At 57.3% G+C, this 9,654-nt stretch overlaps 1 protein-coding gene across 1 annotated transcript; it reads left to right on the top strand.

Moving 5' to 3' along the window:
- Nucleotides 1-962: 962 nt before the first annotated feature.
- Nucleotides 963-9,372, top strand: LOC136502544 (uncharacterized). Its single transcript, XM_066497809.1, has 8 exons — nucleotides 963-1,783; nucleotides 1,870-1,915; nucleotides 1,990-2,096; nucleotides 2,246-2,365; nucleotides 2,666-2,728; nucleotides 2,843-2,902; nucleotides 8,894-8,988; nucleotides 9,202-9,372. The coding sequence occupies exons 1-7, from the start codon at nucleotides 1,481-1,483 to the stop codon at nucleotides 8,933-8,935; spliced, it is 741 nt and encodes a 246-aa protein (XP_066353906.1). The 5' UTR covers nucleotides 963-1,480; the 3' UTR covers nucleotides 8,936-8,988; nucleotides 9,202-9,372.
- Nucleotides 9,373-9,654: the final 282 nt, after the last annotated feature.

Below are 9,654 nucleotides of genomic sequence, written 5' to 3'. Positions count from 1 at the left end.
GAGGCCTAACTGAGATTTGATTTGATTTTTTTTGGTCCCTGCATCCTACAAGGCGTTTGGTTCCTGAAATGGTAACGGAAATGCAAAGGGAATGGAATTGCGGGAGAAGGCAACGTATCGTTATCTAATTACGCTGAGGTTGGAGCTGTATCGGTTTTATATAGTGCGGTATAAGAGCAAGTATAATAGCAGGCCGTAAGCCGATTAAATGCTGAGGTGGAGGAGAGAGGGGAGGAGAGAGAGGACAAGTGGGCTGTAAGCTTACAGTCGGCTTGGGCACAAGAACCAAGAAAGTTTGTGAGAGTGACAAGTGAGCCATATATTAACTGTAAAGAGCTAACTACTGTATGAGTGGGCTAAGAGAAGGCTGTAAAAAATCTTACAGCCAGCAAGCCGGCTATATTATTAGCCTTGCTCTAAGCTAACGGCGGGACTCGATTCCCTGAGTGCGGAAAATAATGGAATCTGTTACCTGCAGTAATCAAATCACGTTACAGTTACGTGAACCAAACGCTATGCTAGTTCCTAACGACGATACACTCACTAAATCCCAATTCATTTCAGTAGCAAAAATCAGATCAAGGCCAGATTCACTGCTTAATCTCACACCAAAGGATTTCACCAACGGTAAATACTCCAGATAACCCACTCTAAACTCAATAAATCCACTCATCAACGGCAACAGATCCCCTCCGCTCCCCGATCCAACGGCCCCGAAATTCCGCAGCGGCCGAAAACCCCTGGCCGCTTGGCCGCTAGCCGTTGCGCCAGCGCCGCACGCCGGCAACGTTACGTTCCCCTGCTTCACCGGCTTCGCCTCGTCTCCTCCTCCTTCCTCGTCTATAAATTCGTTTCGATTCGTCCACGCGGATTTCGAAACGCGAATTCCATCCGATCCCTCTCGGATCGCGCCTCATAAGTCATAACTCTCGCTCATCAACCGCCGCTCGGGGTTTCGAAAGCTTTCGTCTTCCTCCCGGTTTGCGCACGCTTTGATCGGGGACGATGGCGGCTGCGGCGACGAGAGCCAGAGGAGGACCGCGGCGGCCGTTCGCGCCCGTGGTGGTGTCGCCGCCGCCGCTGCCGTCGCAGGCGGAGAATCGGCTGGCGCACGAGGACGCGCCATCCTCGTTCGCGCGGCGGGAGCCGAGGAGGTTCGGGGCGTGCGCCGGGAAGGTCGCGGGGCCCGCGGTTCTTGGCGCCGGCGGCAAGGCGGCCAAGAAGTGCGGCCCTGGGTCGTCCCCGGCCAAGAAGACGCCGGTGGCGGCGAAGAGGACGCTGGGGCCGGCGACCAGGAGGAGGTTGGTGGATTCTTGCACCAAGAACAAGGAGTGCTCGACCCCGGCGGCGGGCACGGTGGCGGCGTACGACGCGCCGCGCGCGCCGGCGTCGGGCGCCGCCGAGGCGCGACGACGAGGTGCGGGCCAAGCTCTCCTACCCCTGCAGCGAGGTGGACCAAGAACGGCGGGGCAGCGGGGCGATGAGGGTCGTGGCGATGGAGAATGCCATGGCGGGCCTCCCGGAGCCCGGCGAGGGCCGCGTCACGTACCTGGTGGACACGTTCGAGCGGAGGCGCCCCCATGGAGCGGAACAGAGGCGCGGCGAGGAGGAGGAGGAAGGACGAGGGAACCGCGACCGCGACAGCGACGGTGTCGTTGCCAGCAACGCCGCGGGGTGCCGAGGAGATCGACGTGTCGTACCCCTCCATTGCGTCGTCGTCCGAGGTCTCCTTCCCGGTCATCCCCGGTGTCGCCTGCATCCTAGACGCCTCCGACCGCACCAGGTCTCGATTCCTCACCCATCGCTGCATATAACGCATTATTTTGCCGTTCTTGACACCTTCTGCTGATGCGCTCTCTGAAAATTCAGCAGGATCAGCCGTGCACGAGGCCAACGGCGGCACAGCCCATACAACGTACGCACCCACGCACGCGGCATGCTCGTAATCCTATTTCTCGTTCAGCTAATGAATTTGCCCATTTTGCGCAGACACTGTTTGCACATCACAGAGCACCGGATCGTCGGATAGGGCCTGGAGTTGCAGCAGGAAGGTGACAAGGGTGACCACTCGGCAGCCGTTCCGTCTCAGGACCGAGGTACGAGGGCCTAGTGCTTCATAACACCTTACGATTGTCCATGCTTGTCCTTCTGAAGAAATTGTCCATGCTTGTACTTCTTTCTGAAGAAATTGTTCATGCCTGTATGTATGTTAACTGAGTAAATTGTGTCTTGTTCCTGTACTCAGCAAAGAGGAAAAGCCAAGGAAGAAAATTTTCTTGAGAGGTTGAGGAAGATGCAGGTAAAGGAGGAGAGGCTGTGCCATCCAGTCACGCAAGGTCTACCCTACACAACTGACGAACCAGAGGTACGCTAGCTACGCCTTCAGTAATTTCAGTTCATAGTGTCCACTTAACACTGCTAGACTTGGTGAATTGTTGCTTGGTTTACCATGGTCGTCATTGCCTACAGGAATTTTCATGTATATAGTTTAGTTCTAGCACCGTTTCCTTTGCCGTGATTAGTTACAGTGGGCTGGCACACAATTTTTAGTCTGTTACTCTGTTACTGTTTCTGAACTTTTAAGGAAGGACCATCCCTCATCAGTTATCCCAGGTGACAAGTGGTAATGTCTGCTCAACCTTTCTCTGATCCTTCTATTCTGCAGATCCCCGCGAAACCTCCAACAAAGGAACCCACGGAACCGATCCATCACGTGCTGCACAGCGATGTGCGTGTGGTCAAACGCGTCAAGTTCGATAGCCAAAGTTGCCCACTGCGATGCTCGCTCTCTGTCGCTGATTCCTGAGGGCTGCTATGCATCGGCTGTCTTTCCATCCTGCAGGTCGCTGAGCGCAATAGCTTCATGGAGGAAGTGAAACTGGAGAGGGAAAGCCAGCAGAAGGTTTGATGCCTATATCCATCTGAAACTTACAGCATGGTATTGGTACGAGTTCATCTTGTTCGGGTGTAAGAAATAAGGCCATCCATGGTACGTGTTAGTCGCTGAATTCTCGCTCTTGGTAGTAGGAGAATTCTTACTCTCATCGAGAGAGGATGACACTAGGAGTTAGAGCAATTTTCTTGTCTATTTCTCACATAAACTCACACAAATGCCATACCAACCTGAGGGGTTGGGGTTACATATTTATAGGCTGCTAGCCAGCCAAACATATGCTAAGATGCTAGCCTAAGATGCTAATATGTTGTCCTAGCTAAGATGCTGTCCTCTAGTCTAAGATGCTGTCCTAAAAACAGAAAAACAGTCACAAGGACCATGTGAGCAGCACAGTCCCACAAAGACCAGCCACACATGAGACTTATCCATCATTCTCCCCCTAAGTCTTATGCGTCGTCTTGTGGGAGAGTTGAACCATTCCGGTCCTAGAGCAGAGCCCAAGGAACTTGATTCTCCCAATGGGCTTGGTGAGCAGGTCTACAAGCTGGTCCTTGGTGTTGATGTAGCTCGCCTTGATGCTCCCTTCCTCCAAACAGCCTCGGATGAAGTGGTACCTCACCCGGATGTGCTTGCTGCGTTCGTGGAACACGGGGTTCTTTGCTAGGGCCAGAGCGGACTTGCTGTCCACCCTGAGCTCCACCGCTCTAGTGTCTCTGCCGAGGAGATCACCAAGCAGTCGAGCGAGCCAGAGCGCCTGAGTCGAAGCGGTGGAGGCCGCTATGTACTCGGCCTCGCAGCTGGACAGGGCCACCACCCGCTGCTTGACCGACTGCCAGCTAACGAGGCACTTGCCGAGAAAGAAGAGGATCTCGCTCGTGCTCTTGTTGGTGTCGATGTCACTGGCGTGGTCGCTGTCGCTGTACCCGATGAAGTGTGCCGCCCCAGGGCACCTTGGGTAGTAGAGGCCGTGGTCGAGAGTCCCCGCAACGTAGCGGATGATCCTCTTCACAGCCTGTTGGTGCTCCATCGTCGGTCGCTGCATGAACCGACTAACGTAGCCGACAGAGAATGCCAAGTCCGACCGTGTGTGGGCGAGGTAGCGAAGGCTCCCCACAAGACGCCGGTACTACGTAGCGTCCACCTCCTCCGTTGTGCTGTCGCGGCTCAGCTTCAGCCTCTCCTCCATCAGAGTGAGAGCTGGGTTGCAGTCGGTGAGCCCAGCTAGCTCAACGACACGCTTGGCGTAGGCGGTCTGTCGAAGCGTGATCCCAGAGTCATCCTGGTGCACCTCGATTCCCAGGTAGAAGGAGAGAGGCCCCAAGTCACTCATCTGGAAGGTGGCCTTCATCTCTTCCTTGAATGCCGCCACCTCCGCATCCTTGGTGCCGGTGATCACCAAGTCGTCCACGTAGACATCCACCAGCAGGGCATTTCCTCCATTGCCCCGTCGGTAGATGGCCGCCTCGTGCGTGCTTTGCTCGAAGCCCATCCCCTTTAGCGTGGAATCTAGCTTGGCATTCCACGCCCTCGGTGCCTGCCGCAAGCCATAGAGGGCCTTGCGCAGGCGGAGCACCTTGCCCTCCTTGCTGGGGATCGCAAAACCCGACGACTGGTGCACGTAGACCTCCTCCTTCAAGTCGCTGTTAAGGAACGCCGACTTGACGTCCATGTAATGAACACACCAGCCCTCCTGGGCAGCTAGCACAAGGAGGAGTCGCACGGACTCCATCTGTGCCACGGGAGCAAAGGCATCATCGAAGTCGACCCCCTCCTGCTGCACGAAACCTCGTGCCACCAAGCGAGCCTTGTGCTTGACGATGGCACCAGCTTCATCCCTCTTCAGCTTGTACACCCACTTAAGGGTGATCGCGCGATGACCACGAGGAAGGTCAGCAAGCTCCCAGGTGCGGTTCTTCTCAACCGCATCCATCTCCAACTGCATCGCGGCGCGACATGCCGCGTGTCTCTCGGCCTCTGTGAACGACCGAGGCTCGCCGTCGTCACACGCAATGTGCAACTGCACCTCTAGGTCGTGAGGCACTGGTCCCGGCACTGGCTGGTCGCCGAGAAAGTTCTCCATCGTACGGTACCGCAACGGCTCGCCGTCGTGGTACGCATCGACGCACTCCTCGTCGTGAGAGAGCGGAGTAGCGAGCTCAACCGGGCCGTGCTCGACACGAGCTGGTGGTGGAGTAGACGTGCCCGAAGTGGTGCCTGTTGGTGCTGGAGTGCGTGGCGTTGCCGGCTGTGGTGGAGCCGGCGAAGAACTCATCGCAGCCGAGGTCCTAGCTAGAGAGCGTGGTGCTGTCGGAGTAGCAGGCGTCGGGATCGGTGGAGACTCAGGGACTGGGGTAGACGCGCTCACCGAAGAAGAGCCGCCTACTCCCCCAGCTCCGTCGAAGTGGACGTACTCGACAGAGAAGTCGTCGTACGTTGGAGCCGAGCCGTCGTCCACCGCCTTGTCCCACGCCCATCCTCGCCCTTCGTCGAGCACAATGTCGTGCGCCGTGCGCACACGCTGTGTCTTCGGGTCGATGATGCGGTAGGCCTTCGAGCCCTCCGCGTAGCTGATGAACACTCCCGGAGTGCTCCTGTCGTCGAGCTTGCTGATGTGGCCAAGCTCCTTGGCGAACGCGAGGCAGCCAAAGACCTGTAAGTGGGAGACCGCCGGCTTGCGCCCATGCCAAGCCTCGTACGGCGTCCTGCCGTCGAGCGGTTGAGGATGTAGACGGTCGTCACCACCGCCTCTCCCCAGAAGACAGCCGGCATCCCCCTCTACTTGAGGAGGGCCTGAGCCATCCCCACAACCGTCTGGTTGTGCCGCTCGACGACGCCGTTCTGCTGCGAGCTGTACGGCGCGGAGTAGTGGCGTTGAATGCCCTCGTCAGCGTAGTACGACGCGAATTCAGCCGCCGTGAATTTGTCGCCGCTGTCGGTGCGTAGCACGCACAGCTTGCGGCCGCACTCCGCCTCCGCAGCAGCCTGCGCGCGCCTGATGGTGTCCGCAGCCTCTCCCTTGCTGCCGAGGACCATCACCCACATGTAGCGGGAGAGGTCATCGACGAGCAGCAGGGAGTAGCGTCGTCCTCCCGGTGTGGCCTGTGTCACCAGGCCACACAAGTCCCCGTGCACAAGCTCGAGCCTCTCCTTGGCTCGAAAGCTAGCCCGTTGTAGAAAGGGGAGTCGCCTCTGCTTCGTCAACACGTAGATGTCGCAGAGCTGCTCCACATGGTCGAGGCACGACAGGCCTCGCACCATCTCCGTGGCACTGAGCCACTTCAGGGCCTCAAAGTGAAGGTGCCCGAAACGCTCGTGCCACTGCCACGCCTCGTCGTCCCGACGAGCAGCGAGATAGAGGAGTTGTGCCACCTGCACGTTAAGGACATAGAGTCGATTTGCGCTTCTGGATACCTTGGCAAGAAGGCGACGACGACAATCCCAAATCCTCATGACTCCATCCTCAACCACCACGCGCGAACCGTTCTCATCCAGCTGTCCCAAGCTGATGATGGAGTTCTTCAACGCGGGGATGTAGTAGACTCCGGTGAGCAGCCTGTGCTCACCAGACACGGTGGTGAAGATGACGGAGCCGATGCCCTTGATCTCCACGCCGGAGGCATCCCCAAACTTGACGGAGCCTCGGACGCTAGGGTCAAGCTCGGTGAAGAACTCCCATCGACCGGTCATGTGATGGGTGGCGCCGGTGTCGAGGCACCACCCGTCAATCTTGTCGTTGCCGGAGCTGTCGCTGAGGAGGGCGTGTGCTTTTGGCTCGTCAAGGTGGAGGAGAGCCGCTGCGGCCGGTGCCGCTGGAGGTAGCTCGATGTTGGCATGTGCCATGAACAGAGCCGGCTCCTCCTCCGCCTATGCGACGTGGGCCTGGCCGCGTTGTGGCTGTCGACAGTCCTTGGCCCAATGGCCAAGCTGGCCGTAGTTGCGGCAGGTGTCATCTCGTGCCGGCTTGTGCCTGTCGGCGGCGCCGCCCTGGGCGCCTCCGCGGGCATCACCCTCGGCACGTCCTCGCGCCCCGGCCTGGGCGTCTCTGCGCGCCTTGCGTGGCTTGCCACGCTTGCGGCCGCCTGTCACGGAAGAAGGCTCCCCCTTCCTTCGATCACCTTGGCTGGCAAGCCACTGCTCCCGAGTGAGAAGGAGCTTCCCGCCAGTGGTGATGGGCCCTGAGAGGGACTGTGGCTCATCGCTATCGATGACCTTGAGGCGACCTATCGCCTCCTCGATCAACATCGTGGAGAGATCCAGCAGAGACTCGATCGAGCGAGCCATCTGCTTGTACTTCTCGGGGACGCAGTGGAAGAGCTTTTCGACAGCTCTCTCCTCACCGTAGGTGTCGTCGCCGAACTGCACCATCTTCTGCAATAGAGTGTTGAGACGGAGAGCAAAGTCATCAACGTCCTCACCTGGCTTGAAGGCCAGGTTCTCCCACTCCTTGCGAAGTGCCTGCAGTGTGGACTTGCGGGCGCGGTCGCTGCCGATGCGTGCCGCAGCGATGGCGTCCCAAGCCTCCTTAGCAGTCCGCTTGCTGGTAAGCGAGAACTGCATCTCGGGCGGGACTACAGCGATGAGAGCATCCAGCGCCCGTCGATCTAGGTCGTAGTCGACGTCGCCGTACCGGACTGTCTCCCACATGTGCCGCACCTGGAGCTTTACCCTCATCACCGCAGCCCACTCGACGTAGTTGGTCTTAGCGAGGGTAGGCCACCCACCGCTGGGACCGACGTCCCTAACAACAGCCTGGAGCCCGTGGTAACCACGGTACCGATCTGGGGAGAGAGAGCCACGCTGCCTGTGAAGGCCGCGCTCTCCATCGACCCGTCGGTACCGATCCGAGGAGAGAGAGCCACGCTGCCTGTGAAGGCCGCGCTCTCCATCGACCCGTCCGCCACCGTTGCCGTGCGCGCCTCCTCCAGGAGCACCGTCGCCGTGCGCGCCTCCTCCAGGAGCGCCGCCAGCGTGTCCGCGCCTGTCTGGGCTGCCGCCACGCTCGTGGGCGTGCGCGGCTGCCCCAGGAGCGCCACCGCCGTGTGCGCCTCCTCTAGGAGCACCGCCAGCGCGTCCGCGCCTATCTGGGCTGCCGCCACGCTCGTGGGCGTGCGCGGCTGCCCACTGCGCCGCCCGCGCTCGCGTTGCCTCCCTCTCTAGCAGCTCGAGATCCGCGTCGGCAGTGTCGTCAGTGGAAATGGAGCTGCCGATGCTGCCGCGCAGAGCCTCGACCTCCACTGCCGCCGCATGCACTGCATTCGCCGCCGCCGCCGCTTCCGCCTCCGCTCTGGCTGCTGCCAGCTCCGCCGCTGCCAGCATCGACGCCCTTGCCGCCGCTGCAGCGGTCTCTGTCGCCGCTCGCTCGCGTTCCTCTGCCGCGGCAAGTCCAGCCTCCTACCGACGCCGCGTGCTCGAGGCGACCGAGCACTGAGACTGCCCCGCGGACATGACGCGCTACCGGGGGGCTGCTGCGTGGGGAGAGGGCTGCTTCAGACGAGCTGGGAGAGGAGTGAATAGGAGCGGCCGGAGGAGCTGCTGCTGCCAACAGCTGGGGCTGTTGTGGGGCTGGGAGAGAAGATGAGCAAGAGATGCTCAGGCTACAGGATAATACGGCTCCGATACCAGTTGTTAGCCGCTGAATTCTCACTCTTGGTAGTAGGAGAATTCTTACTCTCATCGAGAGATGATGACACTAGGAGTTGGGGCAATTTTTTTGTCTATTTCTCACATAAACTCACACAAATGTCATACCAACCTGAGGGGTTGGGGTTACATATTTATAGGCTGCTAGCCAGCCAAGCATATGTCAAGATGCTAGTCTAAGATGCTAATATGTTGTCCTAGCTAAGATGTTGTCCTCTAGTCTAAGATGATGTCCTCTAGTCTAAGATGTTGTCCTATAAATAGAAAAACAGCCACAAGGACCATGTGAGCAGCACAGCCCCACAAAGACCAGCCACACATGAGACTTATCCATCAGTACGATGTATTCTTGTGCAGTTGGATGAGGAGATTGAGATCAAGCAGCTAAGGAAGGAGTAGGTTCCAAGAGCACATCCAATGCCGGACTTCTCCAAGCCCTTTGTGCCAAAAAGGTACTGAATTTCTAATCCTTTTGCCTTCTCTGATGATCTGTCAATTTTTTTTGCATGATCAATCACTCAATCTCACAACCTCAGCATCCAAGAAGGTCTAAATTAACTCAAACCATAGTTTCATGTACATTTCCATATATAATTAAATGCAAGTACCTGCAACTGTTTTGTTTCAAACTATATTCAGCTAAATCTTTTTATGTGAAAATGCAGGTCAGTGAAGCTTCCTACAATTCCCAGGGAGCCAAGATTTCACTCCAGGTTGATGAGGCCCATCTCAAAGGCGCGATGAGCTTTGAAAGTAGTTGCCGTGGTTGCCTTTGAAAGTAGTTGCCTTGGTAGCTGCTAGCAAGTAGAAACTGCATTTTTTTTTTCTGAAATAAACAAAAAGAAAGAGAGAATACCATGCATCAAAACATGTATCTATATAATTAGTAGCGCCCTTTTGCCGCTTATAATTTGTGGCCCATTTTTGCAAATTACAATACACATGGTTCTTGTTTGTGCTGTACTACTAGTTCCTGCTTGTACATTTCTACTGATGTATATTCAGATGGCACTTTCACAAAGAGATGGACGTAGCTGTCCAAAGTTCATTTTCCTCATCCATCGATGGTGACCTAAAGAGCTTAAATCCTTGCGGCACGATAAGCATGGATTACTTGC

The sequence above is a fragment of the Miscanthus floridulus genome, chromosome 14 (assembly GCF_019320115.1).
Source record: "Miscanthus floridulus cultivar M001 chromosome 14, ASM1932011v1, whole genome shotgun sequence".
In the NCBI taxonomy this organism is placed as follows: Eukaryota; Viridiplantae; Streptophyta; class Magnoliopsida; order Poales; family Poaceae; genus Miscanthus; species Miscanthus floridulus.
The sequence above is the reverse complement of the archived record's forward strand: the minus strand, read 5'-3'. Positions and strand labels throughout refer to the sequence as shown.

What these genes read in the sequence shown, in the direction of transcription:
- LOC136502544 (XM_066497809.1), top strand. Translation starts at nt 1,481, where the DNA reads ATGAGGGTCGTGGCGATGGAGAATGCCATGGCGGGCCTCCCGGAGCCC. An exon ending in GACGCCTCCGACCGCACCAG is followed by an intron (nt 1,784 to 1,869) that starts GTCTCGATTCCT and finishes CTGAAAATTCAG; the next exon opens with CAGGATCAGCCGTGCACGAG. An exon ending in ATCACGTGCTGCACAGCGAT is followed by an intron (nt 2,729 to 2,842) that starts GTGCGTGTGGTC and finishes TCCATCCTGCAG; the next exon opens with GTCGCTGAGCGCAATAGCTT.